At 43.9% G+C, this 25,176-nt stretch overlaps 1 protein-coding gene across 6 annotated transcripts in view; it reads right to left on the bottom strand.

Moving 5' to 3' along the window:
• Positions 1-7,817: 7,817 nt before the first annotated feature.
• ERCC6L2 (ERCC excision repair 6 like 2) overlaps positions 7,818-25,176 on the bottom strand; it is a 257,095-nt gene continuing 239,736 nt past the window's right edge. For all 6 annotated transcript variants that reach the window (XM_033928177.1, XM_033928167.1, XM_033928187.1 and 3 more), the window contains 2 exons: positions 19,015-19,187; positions 7,818-9,290 (listed from right to left, as the gene is read on the bottom strand). In XM_033928177.1, the coding sequence (XP_033784068.1) occupies positions 8,393-9,290; positions 19,015-19,187 (1,071 nt within the window). In that variant the 3' untranslated portion in view covers positions 7,818-8,392. The remainder of the gene's footprint in view (positions 9,291-19,014; positions 19,188-25,176) is intronic.

Below are 25,176 nucleotides of genomic sequence, written 5' to 3'. Positions count from 1 at the left end.
ACCCCAATCTGAGTTCCATCAGTAAATAAAGGTCTTTCCAAGAGTGATGAGGAGTGTTCAGCCATATGAAAGAAGACAAAGTTTGATAGGCAGATTATATAAATATAAATACTTTAAATACATAAATAGAAAGTCACCCATCTGGTGCTCTGGTATAGAAATCAAGAAGAAAGGAGTAAAGAGAAGAGACTGAATGATCTGAAAACACATGTAATAAGAGTCCTTTGGGAGTCAGGAAGTCCAGAACGTGCCCAAGGAAAACCTAAAATCCATAAGGGAGGTGAGGGTGCCTCAGCAGATTGTGCAAGCAAGGATAAGAAACACCTATTGTACATATCAGACAACTGAGAAATTAAGTATTACTGTTGAGTTAAAAAGTTATGGAGATGGAAACCCACAGTGTTGGGTGTTTTTAAAGGAAGCATTTGTACAGGGAATTCTGCAGTGTCTAATAAGAAAAGTACAAAGGCAGTTTGAAAAGTTTGGTAAAAAAACAAAACAAAACCCAAACAAGTTAAACAAATATTTTTAAAAATTTGACAAAACCTATTTTTCCAACGGGATGGAAAAACTGAACACTTGCTCGACTAAGGAGCTCATAATCAAAACTTAAACACGTCTAAAACCCCGCCCAAGTCAGCACTTGGATGACCTAAAAGAAAGATTGTCCAAGGCCGATAATCAAATTGAATTTCTGGATGTATCCATGAATGATGCTTTGCACCCAGAGCTGAAAGGGGCATATTTGGAGGAGTTGTTAGGGCAATATGTGAGAGGGACGGTGGCCAACCTAGATTCAGTTATCCTGCAAGAATAATCGAAGGTTTGACGAGACTTCCTGGATGAAACATATACGTAGTGAGTTAGATGTAAAAGCAGGTATATATGTCAAAAAGGTATCCAAACTGGCCAGATAACCACTGCAGAGACAACGTAAAGACCTCCTTACACTCCCCCAGTGATCACTGACCCAATCCCCCCTGACACCCATGGCAGGAGGGATGCCCACTTCCTCCCGCTGCTGCCGTAAAGCAATCCCTTCTGACACACACATATACCCCTGGCAGTGGGAGGGATGCCCTCTCTCCCGCCGCCATCAAGCAACCCACCTGACACATCCTGCCCGGCAGTGGAAAGGTTGCCCACTCCCTCCCACATCTGCCGTCAAGCACCCCCTCAGGCAGTAGGAGGGATGCCCACTCCCTCCTGCCTCCATCGTGCCCCTGATGACTCTCCTGCCCCTTCTCCCCATACCTTGTTCATGATGGCAGTCCCACCTTAAGCAACCTGTGCCAAAAGAGCCTTAGGCCCATCACTGGTGCATCCTGGAAGGGGCCTAAGGCTCTTATTGCTCAGATGCCTAAGGGGTCTTAAGCAACCTGGGCCATTCAGAGCCTTAGGCCCCTCCCTGTGAAGGGGAAGGCCTACCATTTTGAAGAGGCAGGCTTGCTGGCTGGAGGGATTAGGCATCTTTCTAGTTGGCCACTGCAAACAAGGTAGGGAGCGGGGGGGGGGGGTGTCGGAGGCATGTGGGGGTCATCGGGGGCATGACTGTGGTGGCGGGTGGGAGTGGGCATCCATCCTGCTGCCTGGAGGGTGTTGGGATTGTTGCTTGATGGCATCAGCGGGACGGAGAGGTCAAACCGCCCACTGCCGGGGGGTGGGATGCCAGGTATGTTGCTTGATGGCGGTGGCTGGAGGGAGTGATCACTAGGAGGCAAAAGGTAGTGGTGGCTGGCAATTCCCTTCTTAGGGGTACAGAGGCATCCATATGCTGATGAAACATGATGTCCTGGGAGGTGTGCTGTCTGGTTGGTGCCAAAATTCAAGATGTTATTGAGAGCTTACTGAGACTCAAGCCTACTGACTATTTTCTGATGCTGCTCATTCACATTGTCAGCACTGATACTGCTAGGTACCACCATTACCTTTTGCCTCCTAGTGGTCATAGATCCAGCAACTTTGAGGATTTCGAGCTTTGGTTCTTCCTCTCTCTAGGATGCTCTCATCTCCTCTTTTTCCAGGGCTGCATACTGGTTTGTCAGTTTGAGGGCACGTGGAGTCACAGACTCATTCCTGCAAGGGCCTGTAGTCTGAGTCCAGCTGTACTCCCTCAGCCCAGCCTCCCCACTGCTGGAAATCTTTGATGCCTCATGAAACATTTCATGGATGTACTTTGTGTTGGTTCTCAGTCTGGCCACCTCCTCTCTCAGTTCCTTCATGAGTGATTCAAGCTAATGACATCTTGCGCATGGAACTACTCCCTCTCCTTGGTTTACATTTTCTGTCTGCACAGAGGCAGAAGCTGTAACCTGGTAACAGATTTGGTGACAGTGTCTCCCAGCCATACTCTGGTTGCAGAAGTACTCACACCTGATGAAAGAAAAGAGAAAGCAGAAAAAAGCCCTACCAAAGCAATGTCCTCTTCCTAATTGGCTGAAAAGCCTAAAAATCAAACGATCAGCCTTGGGGAAGGGTGTGTGTGTGTGTGTGGGTGTGTGTGTGTAGGTGTGTGTGTGTGTAGGTGTGTGTGTGTAGGTGGTAGGGATAGGCCTAAGGCTTTGATTGTCTCAGGTGCCTATGGTCCCTTCCAGTACATCCCAAGATGCACTGGAAAGGAGAAGACCCACTATTTCAAAGAGGTAGGCCTACAGGCAGGAGGGGCTGGGAATCCCTCCTGCTGCCTAATCTCTCCTGCCGTAATTGCGATCCCCCCCACCAAACAGCTGCAAACCGGCAGGAGGGATCCCAAGCATCCTGCCAACACCTCCAAACTCCCGATAATACCAGCAGGAGGGAGCCCAGGCCCTCCTGCCGAAGACGCAGACCCAACCCCCCAAAGATGGCCCCCCCCCATGAACCCCTACCCCCCAACAATACTGGCAAGAGGGAGCTCAGGCCCTTCTGCCGAAGATGGGCCCCCGTGAAACCCCTCCCCAAACAACCCTACCACCACCCCAGACCCCCCCATACTAACTGTAACATTGGCTGGCCGGATGGGTCCCCAGGCCAGCAGGCCTGCCATCCTTGGAATGGCAGACCTGCCCCTTCCCAGTGCATTGTGTGATGCACTGGAGAGGGGCCTAGGGCCTGATTTGGCCCGGTGCTTAAGGCCTGCCCAAAGGAGGGGCCTAAGGCAACTGGGCCAATTCCGGTTTGCCCAGTTGCCTAAGGCTCCTCCTATGGGTGGGCCTTAGGCACTAGGGCCAAATCAGGCCCTAGGCCCCTCCCCAGTGCATTTCACAATGTACTGGGAAGGGGCAGGCCCGCCATTCCGAGGATGGTGGGCCAGCCGGACCAGGGACCCAGTCGTACAACATTACTGCTAATGTGTGGGGGGTCTAGGGTGATGGTGGGGTTGTTCAGGGGGGTTTGCGGGGGATAGGGGCCATCTTCAGCAGGAGGGCCTGGGATCTCTCCTGCTGGTGTTGTTGGGGGGGTGAGAGGTTCGGGGGCTGCCTCTTCTGCAGGAGGGCGTGGACTCCCTCCTGCCAGTATTGTCAGGGGTGTCGGCAGTAGGGCGTGGGATCCCCCCTGCTGGTTCACAGCTGTTCAGGGGGGATCGTGGCAGGATAGATTAGGTATCTCTCCTGCTGCGATCGTTGCAGTGGGGTGTTGATTGGTTGCCGGTGCTGCTGAGCTGATCACAGCAGCAGCGAACAGCTTAGCGGCCCCTATTTGGAACTTATATCTGTTCTGACTTTGTCTAAGTCAAAACGTATAAGTTCCGACTGGGCAATCTCCCTAGACTTTTGGCTGCAGTATGACTAAGGGCTCCTTTTACTAAGCTGCGCTAAAACCGCTAGCACAGCTTAGTAAAAGGAGCCCTAAGTCTAGGCAAGCCCACCTCCCACCCTTTCCCCTCCTCTAAAACACCTCTTTTTGCTGTAGGCGTTCATAGGCAGAGTAAAGGCCTAAGCTGGTTTTAGATATGTCTAAAACCAGCTTTGATTATCGGTACTTGGACGATCTGTCTTTTTGATTGTCCAAGTACTGATTTAGGCTCCGTTTTGAACATTTTTTAAAATATTATTATTATTATGAGCCCATTAGTGCTTATGTAAACCGCTGAGAACTCTGAGTAAGATTCAGCGTTATATCAAATCTGAATAAACATACCTCTTCACACTGTTCATTCAACAGTTGCAACTGAGAGGAGATATCTGAGACTTTGGCTCGGATTCTGTATAGGACGCCTGTCCCAGGGCGTCCTATACAGAATCGGGCCTGCACCCGCCCAAACTAAACCCGATTCTGTAACTGATGTCCATGTTGCAGACGCCGGTTACAGAACTGGGTTACTTTAGACGCTATACTTAATCTTGGCAAGGGATCTTTGTTTGGGGGGTCTTTGGGAGGAGTCTGGCAGGAGAAGTGGGGTACTTTCCTGCCGGTGATCTTAGGGGAGCGGGGCCTACCGGCAGAAAGGGTTGAACACCTTCCTGTCAGCAATAATGGGGTTCTGTTGGCAGGAGGGGTTGGGCACCCTCCTGCCGTGATTGTGAGGGGTGGGGGGGGGGTCTACCGGCAGGAAGGGTTGAGCACCTTCCTGCCAGAGATCATGGGGTTCTGTTGGTAGGAGGGGTTGGGCACCCTCCTGCTGCGATCATGTGGGGTGGGGGAGTCTACCGGCAGCAAGGGTTGAGCGCATTCCTGCCGGCGATCATGGGGTTCTGTTGGCAGGAGGGCATCTTTCCTGCCATGATCGTTGCGGGGGGTGGGGTGGATTCTGTTTTGACAGACACCGGATACAGAATCCAGCTTTTAGGCGAATGACTGGCCTTTCCTTCGCCTAAAAGGTCTTGTTTTAGGCGTTTGGGACTTGGGCGATATTTTATTTGGGAATGTGTTTTTTTTTTTTTTTTTTGGTAAATCTTTATTAATTTTAAAATATAAATAGTGCAATACAATGAATTTAAATATAAACAAAACAAGAAACGCACTTTAAATATGCAAATAATTAAAAAAACACTCATTTTCTCCCTCCCACCCCCTTAACTATATTTATGAATGTGTTTTAAAGTTAGATGTAGTGGTTGTCTGGGCGATTAAATTGCTGAACGTAAAGGTAGGCCATTCTCAAAAAAACCTCATTTTGGACTTTTTTTTTTTTTTTTTTTTTTTTTAATGGACATTTCCCTGCTGCTACTTTCAGCATTTAGGGGCTTAGGCCAAAAGGGGACTTAGACTTTTTTTTATTATGCCTCTCCATGTATAAAAGTAAAAATAAAAAAGGAATGTCAGTTAAAAATAGGAAAGCACACAGAGAACAACAACAAAAAAATACACATTTCAATCATCAAAATTTAAAATACAAAATACAGGATACATTGTGTTTTTTCAAGATGCTCTGCTGAAAGCCTGCAATAGATATGATCCAATCCTAAAGCATCTGCCCCAAAAGCCTGCTGAAAGAAGTGGGTTTTAAGTAATGTTTTAAAGGCGTTGATCTTCATCTCTGCTCTGATGTTTTTAGGAAGGCCATTCCAGAGATTAGGTGCTAAATAGAGTAAGGAAGATAGCCATGCCTACAGTGAGAAAATCAGCTTGGTATGTCAGAGTGAATTTGTTCTGCAAGCTATGTTGTGCAGTGAAGAGGAATAGGAGAGAAGAGATGCAGTAGAGAAGATATTGAAGGAGAGGAGAAGACACAGCTTGGCGACAGCAGAATGAGACCCAGGAAAACACCATCCATCAACACTGAGGCAACTATAGTACTCCCCCGAAATTCACGGGGGGTTACGTTCCAGGAACCCCTGCAAATTTTAAAAATCCGCGAATACGGTTTTTAGGCATGGGAGACAGGAGAGGGCAGCTGGAGAGGCAGGAGAGGGCAGCCAGAGCGCCGGCGAGTGAAGGAAATCACTCGCTGTATGCTCTGACCACCTCTTCCTGTACTAAAGTCCGGCCTCACCAATCAGGAGCTGCTTTGACACGCAGCTCCTGATTGGTAAGGCCCAATTTTAGAACAGGAAGAGGCGGTCGGGGCATACAGCGAGTGATTTCCTTCACTCACTGGCACTCCAGCTGCCCTGTCCTTTGCAGTCGGAAAATACCGCGAATGACTGGGACCGGGAAACACCGACTGCGAATTTGCGGGGGAGCACTGTACACTCAACCAGTTACTTGACTGGAGCTCCGAAGTCTCTGAATCTTCTCTTGCTTATACCATGACAATGGCAGAAATCAAAGCATTTCTGAGCAAGCCCATGGCGGTTTCAGACTGACCATCACACGCCAGACCATAAAAAGGTATATAAAAATGGCAGCTGAGGCTGCTGGTCATGTGTACAATTAGGAGAGGAGGGGTCAGATTGTCAGCAGGGAACTCATAAGCCAAAACAGAAGCAAACAAGATATGGCCTTTTTGCTGGATTTTTATTAAATAACTTTTCATTAACTGCACAAATGACATTTTAAAGACAATTGCATGGCTATGGATGTAGTTCAGAAAATTTGTACATTCAAATAAATATTACTTAATTTCTACATATTTTGGGTAAGACTCACTCTAAGCAGTTTCTGAAAGTATATTTAGATTCAGCATGCAACACTGAATAATTTGGTCACTAGTAGTTTGCTCCTCTAAACCCCAGGACCAAACAAGCAGTTGGTCATACATATAAGTGGTTTGTAGGAGATATAAATGTAGATAATAATAATAAATTTATTCTTTTATACCGCCATTACCAAGAGTTCTAGGCGGTTTACACCATAAGAAACTGAACAATCAGTGAAATACATTCATACCATGAAAATAAAATCTTACAAAAAGTTAAAAATATGATTACAATCTTAAAAATACCCAACTAAATAATAAATTTGTCAGAGAAGATGGGGAACATTTTTTACATTCATGTTGTCTCTTAATTCTAAAATGAGAACTACACATATATTTAAAATGTCTGCCCGTACCACACTGCAGATAGGAAATGGCTTTTCTAAAATTGCTACCAACACATATATGCCCATTTACATTTGTAGGTGCCACTTAACCCTTCTAAAATGACCTCTGAAAACTTTAAAAAGGGTAGAGGAAGCAAACTAGGCCTTGGAGCTTCTCCTTGCACTAAGGAGCTTATTCCTTGCTAAGTTTAAAAAAGGCGAATAGGATTTATTTGTCTTCTAAAAGTTAAAAACTATACTCGTAAAACGAAATAAAGAATAAAAAGGTAATATCTCTATTGAACTAATTCTGGGGTTCTCAACCCAGTCCTTGGGACAACTGGGCCAGTCACATTTCCAGGATATCCACAATGAATATGCATGAAAGAAATTTGCATGCTCTATTCTCCACTGAATGCATGTGTCTCATATATATTCATTGTGGGTATCCTGAAAACATATTGGCATGAGAGTGGTTCTCCACTCACATGAAGTGTGAGTGGAGAACCACTGGATTAACAATATATTTTTTGACTAGCTTTTAGGAGTTAAAACACTGTCTCTCAGGTCAGAACAAGTAGCTTCAAAACTCTGTTCTGTAACTTCAAGAAACTGCAAGAGTATAAGAAGGCCATTTGTCTGTAAATATTTTCTCTTGCCATCTTTCCACAGGAGACTTTTGATTTGGGAATCGTACACTTTGCGTCCCATGTTGTGTTTGGCAAGTGAAAGCAAGTATGTAAAGAGTATTGCCTTTCACTGGAGGCAACTGGGATTTTCTACCCTAAAAAGAAGAAGGCACCCAGCATTTTAAATGTCTTTTTGTGTCACTGAAAAGCCAGGTGTTTCTATTGGGACACTACACTTGGGAAAATCATGGATTGCTTTGGCTTGTTGGACCCATTAGTTTATCTTATCCTTGGTATCATATACCACATAAATCGATCACATTTCTAAGCAAGGTAAATTTTTATACTTTGCTGGACATGAATATTCACAGGGAAAATTCAAAAGAGAGAGTGAAAAAAAAGCCTGATTACATTTAATTGGTACTTGGGAATATTATTGTTTGCTCTGTATACTTTTGAAATACTGCATAGAATACTCTAAGCACACCATTCTCTTAAAACCGCAATTATAGTTATTTTAACATCTTCAGATAAGCTGCCTACTAAAAGAAGCATGAGCTAATAGTTTATCTTTCCGCTGGAGAAAACGGACGTGTATGTACTCTGGACAAGCAAGGAAGCAAAGAGGAGATAAAATTGTGAAAGATCCTTGTGTTCATAATTATTATGAATTGTAAACAATCTATGGAATGTTCAAGTGGTAAAACCTCCATACTTACACTGATGGGGTGGTATAACAATTTGAATGAGTCTAGGCAAAATGTCAGAGGAATGTTAAAGAACAAATAAAATGATAAAACCCAGAACTGTATAACTTTTCAGTCATGACCATCTGTCTTTCTGAATTTTTATTGTTCGTATTTCCACATAATTGGATGTCAGATAGTGCTGAAATCATCCTGTGTATTGTATTTTTGCCATAAAAAGTTCTCATTTTTCTTCCAAAGAGAATGGTCCCATTCCTCTTTCCTTCTGCTAGCTGAGCCGCTTGCTCTTTCACAAACCCTCTCTACTTCTGCAAGGTCCGTGAGCTTATCCAGGCTCTCATCGTTTGATTCACTAAGTATGTCCCAAATATCTTTTGGTCGCTTTTTCGCCTTTTCAGCGGGCAGTAGAAAATGTGATCTCCTTGGTAACTCTGTCCGATTTTTGCTGTTACTTTTGAAGAGGTCACTGAGGACAGAAGTGTCTCCAAGTAAACTAGCAATGGAGTTTTCTGCTTTGGACAATGAATCTCTACTTTGAAACTGTGATTCAGTGTTGCCCTGCTGGCTTTCATTGATTATACCCACAGCTGATTCAGCTATCCTTTCTAATTTACTACTGCAGATGCTGTCAGACGTACAAACTTCAGACACTTGATTACTCTTTCTAGTGTCACTTCCTAGAATAGTTCCACTAGAGAAGTTCTTGCCTTTCTCTTTCAAACACACCCCATCTGTGTAGGAATCATTTTGAAACTGTGATGCTTTCTTCTTATGTCTGTTTGGGAAAAATTCTTCATCCACTCCATCAGCAACATATTTTATGGGTCTCTCTCTAACTCTTAACTTTCTTCGCCTTTGCTTAGTCTTGCTCACCTCGCCTTCCTCACACCTGCCCGTGTGCAGAACTGCAGCTTGGATCGGAAATATTTCTTCTAATTCTGGGTGCTTAGCAGCATAAAAATCTTTCAGCATTTTTTGCCGATCTTCAGATGTACTTTTCAAAACATGAGCAGCAAGATCCTGTACTGAAGCCTTGTTAAAGTATGATATCATTTCATTAAATTGTGTCCTGCAACAATTAAAAAAAAAAAAAGAGAGAGACTGATTACTTGACATCTGTTTTATGTTGATTGCTCTGCACTTTACCTGGAGCCACAATGGAAAGATGTAAAATTAAATAAGCAGATAAACCAAGTAGAATATAAAATCTGGAACATTCAACTAATATAGAATTAAGGTTTTTAAATGTTTTGGGGTGTTTTTTTTAAATTAAAGGATATGCACCATGAATTCATTCTGAACACATTGATCTTTAAAGTTGCAAAGAATTCTGACAGTGATTACATTATGTGAGATGGTTAGATATAATTTGTAATGTTAGCTCCTTGCTCAACTTCATTGATCTGTATGTAACTACAGAAGAAAGGAATGTTTAGGGCAAAAGAAGGGCTCTCAGATATAATCCTTAAGTAGCCCCCCAAAAAGCCAAACACATTTTTCCAGTATACCCAAATCCAATAAGGGACATAGACATGGGTGTGCAGGGATCTACCTACTTTGGGCTTAGGCCTATCCAGAAGCGGTCCACCCTAACTGTGGTTGGTAGGTATCCCCAAGCCAATTGAAGACCTACTCCAGGTCTCTAAAGATGCCCAGCAACTCAGAATGCCATACCACTGGGCTTGGCAATCGGCTCTGAGACGGTTGCACCTGAGCATGAGCCACCATCTAACATGTTCACTTCTTCCATATGGACAAATTAATACTATATAAGTCCTGGCACAGAAACATTTATGTGCCTCAATTTACCTATTTTATTTCAATCCCCTTTTACCCAGAGCCACAGTAACACTATATTTGCTCCCCCCCGACCCCAAAATTTTCTTTCATGACCTTCACCTCTTCCTTCAGTTAAATAGGGAAAAACAGAAGACCTAGGGGTCCTTTTACTAAGGTGTGCTAACCGATTTAGCGTGCACTAAAGAGATTAGCGCTCGCTAAATGCTAAGGCGCTCATAGAATATTTAGCATTTAGTGCGCGCTAAATTGATTAGCGCGCACTAAATCGGTTAACACACCTTAGTAAAAGGACCCCCTAGTCTTGGTGTTGAAGCAGCAGCAGGTTATGAGTAAGCATGGGAACTACTTCCATACAATGGAGAAGCCCAGTAAGTAGAGCAGTGGGCAGAGAATCAGGGATGCTAGAAAAGATATTTTCATTTTCCATCACTTGTGGAACAAACCATATAGGTCAAAGGTGAGCTACCCAAAGAGTAAGAGTGAAAACCAAGAAGAGAACAGCAGATGATGTGTCTGAGGTACAAATCTAGAGATGTGTGCCAAAAATCTTCAGAAATGGAAAAGTGATATAATATTTCTTTTAAAAGTTTCTTTTGCTTTCTCTGAAATGATGTGGATAGTGGAAGAAAGAGGCAGGAAAATATCAGCAGTTGATAAAAGACCACCATGGTCAGAAGGAACCAGATGACCAAGAAGAGAAAATGTGAATACCAGTATGCAACCACAGTACTTTATTCTATACGAACAGAGACCAAATGCAGCCATATTTCAGCTAAAGCCTATATCAGGGGGTATTGTATAACAGCATTTAAAAAGACATACAGAACTATATAAACATAATAATGCATGTGAAGTGATAATTCTACAAAAAATATGCAAAACAATTATAATGTACTAGTGTTTAAGCTGGTTACATTAACAGGTGCTAGAATATATGTCTGTCTGTCTTTCTTTCTTTCTGTGTCTCTCCTTGCCCCTGTCTCTTTCTTCTTTTCTTTCTGTCTCTCTCCCTCCCACTGTCTGTCTTTCTTTCTTTCTGTCCGTCTCTCTCTCCCTGGCCCCCTGTCTGTCTTTCTTTCCATCTCTCTCCCTGCCCGCTGTCTTTCTGTGTGTCAGTCTTTTGCTCTCGTGCCCTGCCTGCCTGTCTTTCTGTCTCTCTCCATGGCCCCCCTTCTGTCTCCCCTCCAAAGCAAATCAAGATTACTCTCTGGCCCCCTTTCCCGCTCCCCCCATTTCCCTGTGCAGCAGCAGCATCACCCACTTCCCTGAGCAGCAGCAGCATTGCCCCCCTTCCCTGTGCAGCAGCAGCATTTCCCCCTTCCCTGTGCACCAACCCCTTGCCTGCTCCCCCTGTCCTGCAGTAGCCCTTCTCCCTTCCTTTTACCTCCTATTTTGTTCTCCCTGTCCTGCAGTAGTCCTTTTCCCTCCCCTAATCCAGCAGCACCCCTTCTCTGCTCCCCCTGTCCTGTAGTAGGCCAGCCATCAGTAGCGTTTCTCATCCCCCTTCTCCTCCCGTGTCTCACACAGTCGTTGGCAGGAAGTGACGTTGGCAATGGTTAAAATCGGCGCCGCAAATCAAACCGCCACAGACTCCACCGCCGCACACGTCACAAATGGAACATGGCACTGAAGCAGAAATCACGGCTGCAGGGATCATGCCATTTCAACAGCGCATGCGTGGGGAAGGGTTTTATTATAGAAGATACAAACAAATGATGAAACATAATAAAGAAAAATATACCTTAAGGGAATACACCAAAATTCAACTACTGTATTTTAAAAAAACAAAACAGTGTATTACTTCAACATTTGTCCTAAGGGGGAGAACCTAAAGATCAAATAAAGGCCCCCTTTTATGAAACCATGTTAGGCTTTTTTATCACCGGCCGCAGTGATAAAAGCTCTGACACTCATAGAATTCCTATGAGCACTGGAGCTTTTACTGTCGCGGCTGGCGATAAAAAGCCTAATGTGGTTTCATAAGGGGGGAGGGGGGAGCGGGGTTAAGTTATTTAACAAGCCTCAGAGACTCAACAAGCATAGACTACGGCCTCTCAGGTTGTTTTAACACTATGCTTTAATGGAATACAGACTCTTATCATCAAATTTATAGCCCCAGAAAAAAGAAGCTAAGTAACTGTATTTTTTTGTGTTTTTGAGCAAGTGTTTTGAACCAATCTTTCCTGTCTTGAGAGGAGGTATCTTTTTGATGATTTTATGAATAAGAGACAGCTCCAGTTTTTTTAAGGCGGACGGCTTTTTCCTATATTCCAGAAAATTGACATGACAGATGAAGAGCACTGCTGATGAGATGGCCATGCAAATCCATCATGAAATGGTAGACATGGATGCAGGTCTACCGCGTCTAGCCTGACTGGTGAGCACAAACAGATGGTCAGACAGTCAAAACTCATTAGTAACCTCTAGATAATGTAGGACTCTCCTTACACCTAGCTTTTTCTTTGACCCTGTGGATTTACTCTCTCAATTGACTTGGAAAACCAATACAACCAGCAGCAAAAAAGATGGGACTGTGTGCAAAGAAATTCTGTGATCTTGAGGAAGGGCAACCTTGCATGACGGTGCGCCTGTAGTTCCAAGACTTTTCTTGCTGATGTAATGGCCACAAGGAAAATGGTCTTCATGGTGAGATCCATCAATGATACCTCTTGAACAGGCTCATACGGAGCCTGACTGAATCAATGCAAGACTGTATTACGGTTCCACGACTGTAACAGTTGTTTTACCGAGCCTTTCAGGAATCTGGCTAGGTTGGGATGAGAAGCCAGGGGAGTTTTGCGTTCTTGGGCTCTGAAGCACAAAAGGCCCATCACTTGAACCCTGAGCAATGCTACTACGAGGCCTCTGTCAAGACCTGCTTGGAGGAAAGCCAGCACCATTGAGATTGGAGAACTAAATAGCTTCACCTCTTCTTTCATGCACCAGTGCTGAAATGTCTCCCATGCCTCAGTGTAAGCAGAGACTGTTGTAGGCTTCAGAGCCCAAGAGGAGAGTAGCAATAACCACCTCTGAGTATCCTTTGTGTTCTAAAGCCGCACACTGAAAAACCATGCCGTAAGACCAAAGTGATCTCAATCTTCTATGACCACTGTGCCCTGAGAGATGATTGGGATGCACCAGTAGTCTGAGACCTTTGTCCTTCTGTAGAAATACAAGTCCGCATTCTACAGATGGCATGGCCAACCTTGTACCATGATCACCACTCTCCCTGAGTGACTATGCTATTCTGTGGAATATCTATCCTGTCATGAGCCATGAAGGAAACAAATACAAGAGCTCATTCTTTGGCCATGGCTGGACCAGGGGTCCAGCCCTAAGTTTCTGGGCTTGGATCTTTGACTGAAGATATGGTCCACTTTCAGTTGCTTGCCATTGTCATCAGGTTTTATATTCGGGTGGCCCCAGTGATGAATAATGGCTTGGAATGCTTTTGGAGATAATGTTCATTCTCCTGGGTCTAACGTCTGCCTGCTGAGGTAATCAGCTTGGACATTATCCAATCTGACTATATGAACTGCGGAAATCACTTGAAGATGCTCTGCCTATAGGAACAACAAGTGGGCTTCCGGATGCAGCTGGGTACTTTTGGTACCTCCTTGGCAATTGACATATATCAATGATGTAGCATTGTCCAAGAAGACTTGGATCTCTCCAGACTCTTCTCCAGCTTCTGTAACATCAATCGAATGGCTGGAAGTTCCAGCCTGTTGATGGACCACTTTCTCTGGGAGGCCAACCACCGCCCCTGGGTATCCTTTGATATGACCTCTGCAGTCAAACAGGCTAGCATCTGTTATCAGATTAACCCACAAGGTTAACTGCCTCTCAATAATGACTGTGGACGGAGCCACCAAGACATGCTGCTGCAGGATTCTGGGTTCCACAAAGTGTCATCTGAAGAGAGTACATTTGCGGAGACTACTGATACAGCAGCGCATTTTGAAGGGGACACATGCGAGTCTTCACCCAAAGAATCACATCTATAGTGGCTGGCCTGGCCATCATCTCTATAATCTCTGGAAGATAAACATGACCTTCTGTTGTGTTCACTAGAACTCTCATGTATTCCAGGTATTGGGACGGAACCAATGGGCTCTTCCAAAAATTCACCATCCAGTTCAGACTCTGCAAGATCTGGACCACTTGATTCACTGCTCGTTCTCCTTCCGAGAATGACAGGACTCTTTTTAGCAGAGGTGCTCAGCAACCACATCATCACCTTGGTGAAAGTAAAGGGTGCTGTTGCCAGACTAAAGGGAAATGCTGAGAACTAGAAATGTTTCTTCAGGACATGGAATCTCAGGAGCTTCCTGTTCTCCAGAAATATGGGAATATGCAGGTAGGTTTCCTTTAAGTCTAGGGATGCTAGAAATTTCCCTGGCACTACTGCAGCGATGACCAACTGCACTGTTTCCATGCAAAAGCATGGAACTTTCAGAACTGCGTTGATGTGTGTGAGATCCAGTATGGGTCTCCAATCTTCTGAGCCTTTCTTGATCACTATAAAGTATTTGGAATATCTGCTTGGCCATGATTCTTCAGGTGACACAGGCTCTAAGCCCTGGAGTTCTATCAGTCTCTGCACTGTTGCTAAGATTTTGCTTGCCTTTTCTAGTCGCTCCAATGGGGATTCCACAAATCAGTTTGTTGAGGGACAGGTGAACTCAAGCTTGTAACCTCCCTGAATGATCTCTAGAACTCAACAGTCTGAAGAGATCAGTGCCTAGGCCTCTGCATACTCTGAGATCCTTCCTCCTATCCTCAGGGGAAAGGCTGTGATCCTGGCATCTTTGCGCTTTTTTGGATGCAGGAGTGGGATGAGAACTGAAAACTTGATTTTATCTCGGTCCTGTAAATATGTCTTGATCCCTGAGGATCTCCGAGACGAAGTTCCTCCTGAGTACAGTACTCCCCCGATATTTGCGGGGGTTCCATTCCAGGAACCCCCGCGAATCTTGAAAAACTGCAAATACGGGGGGTTTTTTTTTGGGGGGGAGACTGGAGAGGGCAGCAGGAGATGCAGGAGAGAGAGCAGCTGGAGCGCCAGCAAGTGAAGGAAATCACTCGCTGTATGCTCCGACTGCCTCTTCCTGCACTAAAGTCGGGCCTTACCAATCAGGGCAGTCCAAAGAAATTGATGGAGAAATGACAGATGAGATTAAACCCAACTGCAAGGGAGGCAACACAGTTATCATGGGTGACTTCAACTATCCGGGAATAGACTGGAACCTAGGCATCTCCGGCTGCATTAGAGAGACCAAGTTCTTGGATGCTGTAGGCGATTGCTTCCTGGAACAATTTGTCAAGGAAAATACTAGAGGAAATGCAATTCTGGACTTAATTCTAAATGGCCTGTGAGGACCAGCACAAGATGTAGAAGTAGAAGGGATGCTGGGAAGCAGTGATCACAATATGATCCGCTTTGATCTGGACGCAGGGGAGAAACATCGGTCCAAAACGACAGCCACGGCACTGAACTTCCGAAAAGGGAATTATGAAGGGATGAGACATGGTAGGGAAGAAGATTAAGAAGAGGATAAGCACTGTAAAAACGCTAGAGCAAGCTTGGTCCCTTTTTAAGGACACAGTCACCGAGGCGCAAAATATATATATATACCGCGTATCAACAAGGGATCCAAGAGAAAAAAGAACAAAGAACCGGCGTGGCTCACTGTAGAGGTGAAGGAAGCGATCAGAGACAAGAAAACTTCATTTAAGGAATGGAAAAGGTCAAAAACGGATGAAAACTGGAACAAGCACAAACAACATCAACGCAGGTGCCATAAAGCGGTAAAAGGGGCCAAAAGAGACTACGAGGAAAAAATAGCCAAGGAGGCGAAGAACTTCAAGCCGTTCCTTCGATATATTAAGGGGAAACGACCCACAAAGGAAGTGGTGGGACCTTTGGATGACCATGGAATAAAGGGAGCACTAAAGGAGGACAAAGCAATCGCTGACAAACTGAACACATTTTTTGCATCTGTATTTACCGAAGAAGATGTACACAGCATACCGGAACCCATCAGGCTATATGATGGAAACGAAGACGGAAAGCTGACAGGATTGATGGTCAGTCTAGAGGAGGTATGTAGGCAGATTGATAGGCTTAAGAGCGATAAATCCCCGGGACAGGATGGCATCCATCCGAGGGTCATCAAGGAACTGAATGGGACCATAGCTGAACTGCTTCAACTAAAAGCCAATCTGTCGATCAAATCGGGAAAGATTCCGGAAGACTGGAAGGTAGCGAATGTTATACCGATCTTCAAGAAAAGTTCGAGGGGAGATCCGGGGAACTACAGACCGGTGAGTCTGACCTCTGTACCGGGAAAGATGGTAGAGTCACTGATAAAGAACAGCATCATTGATCACCTTGACGGGAACGGGCTGATGAGGACCAGTCAGCACAGTTTTAGCAAAGGCAGATCGTGTTTGACGAACTTGCTGCACTTCTTTGAGGGAGTAAACAGACAGATAGACAAGGGCGATCCAGTCGACATTGTATATCTGGATTTTCAGAAGGCGTTCGACAAGGTTCCGCATGAACGACTACTTTGGAAAATTGCAAGCCATGGAATTGAGGGTGAAATACTCACGTGGATTAAAAACTGGCTGGAGCATAGGAAACAGAGAGTGGGGGTAAATGGACAGAGTAGTTAAGACGCAGGGTGATTGCGAAGATCTGCAATGTGACATAATCAAACTCGAGGAATGGGTATCGACATGGCAGATGAGGTTCAACGTGGATAAGTGTAAAGTGATGCATGTCGGTAACAAAAATCTCATGCATGAATAAAGGATGTCCGGGGCGGTACTTGGAGAGACCTCCCAGGAAACGGACTTGGGAGTTCTGATCGACAAGTCGATGAAGCCGTCCATACAATGTGCGGTGGCAGCAAAAAGGGCAAACAGAATGCTAGGAATGATAAAGAAGGGGATCACGAACAGATCAGAGAAGGTTATCATGCTGCTGTACCGGGCCATGGTACGCCCTCACCTGGAGTACTGCATCCAGCACTGGTCGCCGTACCTGAAGAAGAACATGGTACTACTCGAAAGGGTCCAGAGAAGAGCGACTAAGATGGTTAAGGGGCTGGAGGAGCTGCCGTACAGCAAAAGATTAGAGAAATTGGGCCTCTTCTCTCTCGAACAGAGGAGATTGAGAGGGGACATGATCGAAACATTCAAGGTACTGAAGGGGATAGACTTAGTAGATAAGGACAGGTTGTTCACCCTCTCCAAGGTAGGGAGAACAAGAGGGCACTCTCTAAAGTTGAAAGGGGATAGATTCTGTACAAATGTAAGGAAGTTCTTCTTCACCCAGAGAGTGGTAGAAAACTGGAACGCCCTTCCAGAGGCTGTTATAGAGGAAAACACCCTCCAAGGATTCAAGACAAAGTTAGACAAGTTTCTGTTGAACAAGAACGTGCGCTGGTAGGGCTAGTCTCAGTTAGGGTGCTGGTCTTAGACCAGAGGGCCGCCGCGTGAGCGGACTGCTGGGCATGATGGACCACTGGTCTGACTCAGCAGTGGCAATTCTTATGTACTTATGCTTGGTCACTTGGGTCACCAAGTAATCCACCTTAAGCTGGGTGAACATCTGCTGACACTCCTGTGCCACAGGATACAGCTTTGCCATTGTTTTGGCTACCTTTAAAGAGCCCTCAGGAGCATCCCAGTGCTCTTTGACTAGAACACGCATAATCAGGATGCCAGGGAAATGCAGTAGGCTGTGCTCTTACTCCGCTCAGGATAGAACATTGAGCAGATGGTGTCTACTTGGGGGTCTAACTGTAACTCTTGCAAAGAGTCAGTAATGAGCTCTAAAATCCCCACAGGCTTGAAGAGCTGGCGTACTGTGGGATCTTCCCCTTGGTTAAGGGTCATCACTGTTACTTGCGTACTTGCCCCAATTTGTGATCCTTTATTTCTCAGCAGGGAAGACTCGCTGTGAGAGCAATGGCATACAGTCTGACCCCTCGTCTTCAAAGTCCCTGTCAGAAAGGTTGGCAGGATCCTGGCTAACCTCTGTAACTGGTACTGATGCAACCTGGGAGCCCACGCCTCCCTGAATGGCTCCTGGCTCGCTGCCAGACCTCCTATGAGGATCTCAGCTATCCATATAAGCTCTTCAAATCAAATTCACAAATTCAGGAGAAAAGGCTTTATTAGGCAGTGCCGAGTCCCCTTTAGGTAACTCCACCTTACATCTTTTGGGCTCCACGGTTTCCACATTTCTACACTTAGGTAAGCTTTTGTTCTGGAGCTCGGGAAGAGATTTTTTTTCAGAAGACAAGCCCTCCCAATGTTTCCTTAGCCCTAGAGACCTGAGGGGATGCTAAGCCTGAAGTTCCCACCCCCCCTTCATGCACTGCACTCCACAAAGATATTTACAGGCTAGTCCTCAAGGGATTAACTTGCTGGCTGCAGACCCAAGTCTGCTTCTTCTCCACGCAAGCAGAACTTACCCCCTGTGCATCAAAATTCTCAAAAACCACAAAAAACACCGAAAATAAGAAATATACAGTACAGATCAGAAAGACACCTTCCGGCACGCATGCATAAGGAAAAACTGAAGGGGGCAGCCTGGAGTGGATTCCTTCTGCACAGCTCGCAAGTATGGGAAGAATACCCTACTGTCTAGAATGACAACCTATTGCACTTATGTGTGTATTTTTAAAAAAATTTATGTATATTCAGTAACTTCTATCTCAAAGCAAGTAACTGTGCAGCAATTTTGGGGAGGTGGTTTTATTAAAGCATATAGGTGCATCTGTTTTTGTTTTGTTTTTTAACATACAGTATGTGCCTTTCCTGCCTATGTGCTCTGTTCAGAAAATTATTTTCTTGCTGACTAAATAGGAAATTAAAAATCTAAGGTGTTGCGTTCAAGGTAGAAAAGATTAAAGTTAATAAAGTATAAAAACAAAATCAAGGTGGTTTACAATCAAATGCTATCAATTCAGTCTCACCTGATAATTCCTTTGGGTGTCCTTCCAATCAAGAAAGTGGTCTGGCCTGCTTGAAGCACCTTCTTTTCTCTCTGGATAATGGGATGCTCAATGTAAACATGAAACTGCTGGCAGTCATTACGGCTTTCTTTTCCTTTTACCACAGTGTCCTCTTCTAAGCTGTCTTCGGATTTCTAAACAATGAGAATACAATAGTGAAAAGAGACTGTGATTTGCTATAAAGTTTACAGAAGCAGGCTATACTGAGGCATTTAAATCAGCATCATTTAAACAAGCATTCACCATAATTAGTTCATTCTCAGTCAATGAATGGTATGCATTTTCAACAAAGTGTGATACAGGACAGATTAATCAGCATATATCAATCTTCCGGGAAATAATAATAAGCATGAACTATTTAAGCCTACATGCTTAACAAAACAACATGGTAAATGACGTCAGATAAAGAACTGTATGGTCCATCCAATCTTCCCAACAAGGCAGCCAGAGATGTACCTATCACTCTATGCAAGTTAAACCTCTTTATGACCTGTTTTATGTGTAATATGAGGGACATTTAAGTAGAGGCAATCAAATTTTGGTTTTGTTGCTGAAAACAAACCCCAAATCCTAATTTGGTTCTTTTTTGGTTTCGGTCAAAAATACAAATGTATTTTTGGCTGAAAATGAAACTCTGATGCAGCCCTTGCTCCCTTCATCCCCCTCTCCCTGGAAGCATCTCCTATCCAAGATCCAAGGCTTTCCTGGAACAAAAATGAGGACTCTCTACCCCTGGGCTTACCTTAAACCCCTTATGGTGTAAAAGGGACAGGAGCAATCTGTACTCACTCGTGCCAGCTCCATTGTCAACATGCCTGTCGAGATGTCAAGCGGCAGTTTTGTAAGAGTGTTGCCAGAAGATGCTGCAGCCATGTTGTAATTGGAGCCTACATAGTATTAGCATTCTTCTCATCCTCCCTCTAAAATTGATCCTTATTTTTTTATCTCTATTACTTTCTCTCCTTTTTCCTATTAATAGATTATTATTGTAAACCACTAAGACAGTCCTGATGGGCAGTATATCAAATTTTCTGAAACTTAAAAAATTACCCCTATAAGGCACACATTTGGCATGAACTAAAACACAAACTTTAACCATATTATTTAAAGTTAGCACTTAAACCTATTTCAACAATATGCATCAGCTACATAGAAGAGGTTCTCAACTAATGTGTCACGAGCACATGACTGATGTGTCAAGGGCCAGTCAGCAGAAATAGCAGCAAGTAGAGGAGAGTGCAGGCAGCAGGAAATAGCCCGGCAAAGAAGACCCGGCTATGCTAATCCTGACATTATGTTCCTTCCTGGGCTGTTCAGGCAGTAAAGGCTCTTAAAAACTTTTACTTCTGCTGGTACTGAAAAACCTGCTAAGTGCTTTGGTAGCAGCGTTTTCTCTGTTGTGCTGTTTCCTGCTACCTGTAGGGGTGGGGGAATAAGTGAAAGAGAGGCCAGATTGAATGAGGGAAAAAGAGGGGGCAAGCTGCTGGATCACAATGGCGGGGGCGGGAGAAGAGCAGGAGATGCAGGACTATAAGGTATAGGGGACAAGGAGCTGCTAGCCTATAGGGATGGTAGGGAGGGGGGAGGTAACAGTGTTGCTGGACTATAGGGAGGGGGGAAGAGGGATTACAAAGCTGTTGGATCATAGGAGTGGTAATACTGGATAATAAGTTCAAGTTTAATTTATTTAATATACCGCCAATATAAAATCAAAGTTAAAATCTAAGCAATTTACAATAAAAGAATAAAAAGGGGAGGGGAATTAAAACAAACAAATTTATTTAATATTCTATAATGTTCTCCCAGGGGAGCTCAGAGAAGCATTTTCTCCTGTCTACCCTGGTGGGCTCACAATCCATCTAATGTACCTGGGGCAATGGGGGGATTAAGTGACTTTGCCCAGGGTCACAAGGAGCAGCGTGGGTTTCAACCCACAACCTCAGGGTGCTGAGGCTGTAGCTTTAACCACTGTGCCACACAAACAAGTACAACTAGAAAAAAAAAGGTATGAACAATAGGAAAAAGTTAGCATATATATACAAATATAAACCGACATTTGGGGGGAAATAGTGGTCCTGGTTTATATTCGGGCCAGCACCTATCCGCCCCCTCCCAGACTTATTGCAGGCTTCCTTCGGGCCACCAGTCTCTCCACCCTGTCCCCACCCTCTGAGGAGAAATGAGGCGAAAAGACCCTCAGGAGTAACCTCAGGAGAGACATTATGTTACTGAAGCATGACTTACAATGGGATCTATGAACTGTGCAGAGCATGCATTTTTTTTAAGAAAAAATTATACTTTTGCAAGAGAACTTCATCTTTGCCCTAGAAGCTGACAATTATCTGCTGATTGTGACACTTAGTTGTACTATTAAAATAATTTCCAATAACAGGTCAAAATGACATGAACTGCAGGTGAAACTGCTGACAACTACAATCAAGCTTAGGAGGGAGGGGGCTCACCCTCAGGTATCATTGACCTTAGTATTAAGAATGCACTGATAGGGAAAATAGAGAAGTCATATTTGACACCAAGTGACACCAAGCTTCATTATGACTCAACTACAATTATGTATATCATCCAATCATAAAATATGATAAAGTGTGAAAATCCAATAGAAATTAAGTATGTAATTAGTAGCTATGCAGCACTTTGTACCCCAGGCTCCTAAGTTTGGGTAAAAAAAAGGCTTCATAATTGCTGATTGGCTTTAAGACGGACTGGGCATACCAGACAACCTTGAGGGCAATTCATGAATCAGCCCCCCCAGACACGGATCGACCTTTGTTAAGTCCTGTCTCGTAGGTGTCAAAGTATTTTATCATTTTAATTTCAGAGGATTTATGTTCTTATATTGTCTTAAAGTTCCCTTTTACTATTCTTACCATAAAATCACTGGTGCAGTGGTCAGTCAAAGTGTTATCCTGGATGATATTGCAATTTTTAATATGATATCTATGTAGGTTGATTCTGGTCTTTAGGATTTGGCTTGTTTCACCAATGTAACATCCCTCTGTGCACTTTTTGCACTGAATGATATATACCACATTAGAAGATGAACATGTGAAAGATCCCTTTATGTCACTTATGACAATGATGAGCTCTGATTTCTAGATGAGATGTGCCTCAAAGATGTAAGAGAGAAAAATGATTTCTACCTAACAAAACTATTTTCTCTTAGGAAGGCTTGATGTGTGTTATGTAGGACTTTATACAGTAGCATTAAGCACTTGTTTGACCTGTAGAATCTAAATAAAATAGCACACAAGTCGTTAAGTATAAATTAACCAGGGTAGAAAAAATCTATTTTATCAAAGCTTTTCCTTTCTTCAGAAAAACCTTTGATAAGTCAAGTTCATAATATTTGGACCTTTAATTGGATTTGAAATTGAGATCTGGTTTCATTTAATTGCACAGACAAAATGCTTCATATGTTTGAAGGAGTTGTCTTTTGAAAAGTGTTTTGCATTGAACTGAATCTGACAGATAAAAGTAATCTCTTTCAGCCTAAGTTTGTGGTGGGTCTTGTAACCAACTGGCATTGATCCCAGAAGACTGATTTAAGACAATTTGAACATAATTCATGGTTACTTTAGCCTTTCACTAAAATTAAGTCTTAGAAAATTGTGTTTACTGTAACTTTTTGTACCTCCAGGCAGAAACCTTGACCAGTTAATTTGAGAAGGGCAGGCATTTCTTAGCATGTCTTTGCAAACAAGCTTTCTTAAAAAATTTGTCCATTAGAATTACAGATTCCATCTGTGAGAGCTTATTTACAGTATATGTTTTCACAGTCATTCTGGGCTTTGTAGAGACAAGAAAATTTATGACTTTTCTATGTGTTTACAAGTTTTGGCTTTTATCCCAATGAAAGTATTTTCATCTTTTGTATTGGAGCAGATGTGTAAACAAAAGCATTGCTGTCTCGTGCCTTTTTAATGAAGGAGATGAAATGAAGGAGCAATTTTGTGGCAGGAAAGGGGTAAAGAAAGTTAGCATGACTAAGCTAGCATTGTATGTAGGATAAGATACTCTTATGTCTTCAAAAAGGGCTGTAGAAAAAAAAAAGCCATGAACTGACTCTGGTATTCTGGTACCCTATAATATTAATTATTGAATCTGTTGGATTAAAAGACTTGGAATTTGTTTTTAAATTTGAAACAAGTAGTACAACCAAAGAGGAAAAAAGTTAGCTCACTTTATGGACTGGATTCTATAAATGGCGCTCATAATTAGGCACTGAAAAAATTGGCATTAAGCGTTACTCTGTAAAGATCATGTAGCCTTTCTAGAATAGTACTAAAGTACGGATCTTGCACTAAATTTTGGATGCCAGATTTGCACCTTTTGAAACTTGGTGTAAATGCCGGTGCTCAAATTAGGCTCACTAACCCAGTTTTCTATAATTATGTCTGCAAAGTTTTTGAACGCCCTTGTCACTCCCATGCTCCTCCCATTGCCATGTCCCCTTCTGAGATGCATGCTATAGGAGTTAGGCGCACTGCTCTAGAGAATAGCATGCAGCCAGGTACTTGTGCAATTATTGAGTACCAAATTAGCACCCAATTATTTGTTATTGAGCTTGTTAATTAATTTGCATGCAAATATGGGCACCATGGGATACAACTATACCAGGATACAACCTGCTTCGACAAGACAGGAAGGGTAAGCTAGGAGGAGGGGTAGCAATTTACATCAAAGAGAACATCAGGATAACCAGGATCACAGATGTTAAGTACACCGGGGAATCCATCTGGGTCAACCTAGCCAGAGGTGGAGAAAAGTGCTTGTACCTTGGTGTGGTATACAGACCTCCAAGACAAACAGAGGACAAGGATAATGAATTGATTGAAGACATTGAAAATATTACTCTACGGGGGGACACTGTTCTGCTAGGGGACTTCAACATGCCCGATGTAGACTGGAACACACTCTCAGCAACAACTTGTGGTAGCAGGAGGATTTTGACGTCCATGATGGGAGTACAGCTCAAACAAATGGTACTAGAGCCCACTAGGGCCGAGGCCATCCTAGACCTCATACTTACAAACGGCGAGAGTGTCTCGGAGGTCTCAGTGGGAGAAACGCTAGCTACCAGTGACCACAACATGGTATGGTTCAACCTCAGGAAAGGTTTCCCTAAATCACAAACCAAAACGAGGGTACTCAATTTCCGGGGCACTGATTTCGCACGTATGGGAGATTTCGTCCAGCAGACGCTGCAGGATCAAAAGGCAACTGATAATGTGGAAGCCATGTGGTCAAACCTGAAATCGACCCTACACGAGGCAACTATCCGCTACATAAAATTGGTACATAAACAACAAAGAAACAAAAAACCCCGATGGTTCACTGAAGAGGTCTCGCACCTCGTCAAGGAGAAAAAAAGAGCATTTCTTTCATACAAACGTACGGGAACAAGTGAAGCTAACATTGAATATAAGGCCAGGTCTGCAGCAGTCAAAACAGCAGTCAGGGAGGCCAAGCTTGCGGTGGAAGAAACTCTAGCAAAGAACATTAAGAAAGGGGACAAATCCTTCTTCAGGTACATTAGCGACAGGAAAAAAAACACAAATGGAATAACACGCCTCAAAACACCAGACGGGAATTACGCGGAAACAGATTCCGATAAAGCCAAACTACTAAATGAATACTTCTGCTCGGTTTTTACCTGCGAGGCACCAGGGCAAGGGCCAAATCTGGAAGCAATGTCAAGCGCGGAAGACCGATTTCAGAATTTTGAGTTCACACCAGCTGATGTCTACAGCGAATTGTCAAGACTCCAGGTGAGCAAAGCTATGGGTCCAGACGAATTGCACCCAAGAGTGCTCAGAGAGCTGTGCGAGGTCCTGGCGGAACCATTAGCCATGCTCTTCAATCTCTCCCTAAAGAAGGGGAGGGTCCCCCCGGATTGGAAAACAGCGAATGTTGTTCCTCTGCATAAAAAGGGTTGCAGGGCAGAGGCTGCGAATTACCGACCAGTGAGTCTCACATCGATAGTATGTAAAATCATGGAAACACTAATTAAACGTAAGTTGGACACGATCTTGGATGAGGGAAATCTTAGGGATCCTAATCAACATGGATTCACTAAGGGTAGGTCGTGTCAATCCAACCTCATCA

Source organism: Geotrypetes seraphini, chromosome 1 (genome assembly GCF_902459505.1).
Source record: "Geotrypetes seraphini chromosome 1, aGeoSer1.1, whole genome shotgun sequence".
Classification (NCBI taxonomy): domain Eukaryota; kingdom Metazoa; phylum Chordata; class Amphibia; order Gymnophiona; family Dermophiidae; genus Geotrypetes; species Geotrypetes seraphini.
The sequence above is the reverse complement of the archived record's forward strand: the minus strand, read 5'-3'. Positions and strand labels throughout refer to the sequence as shown.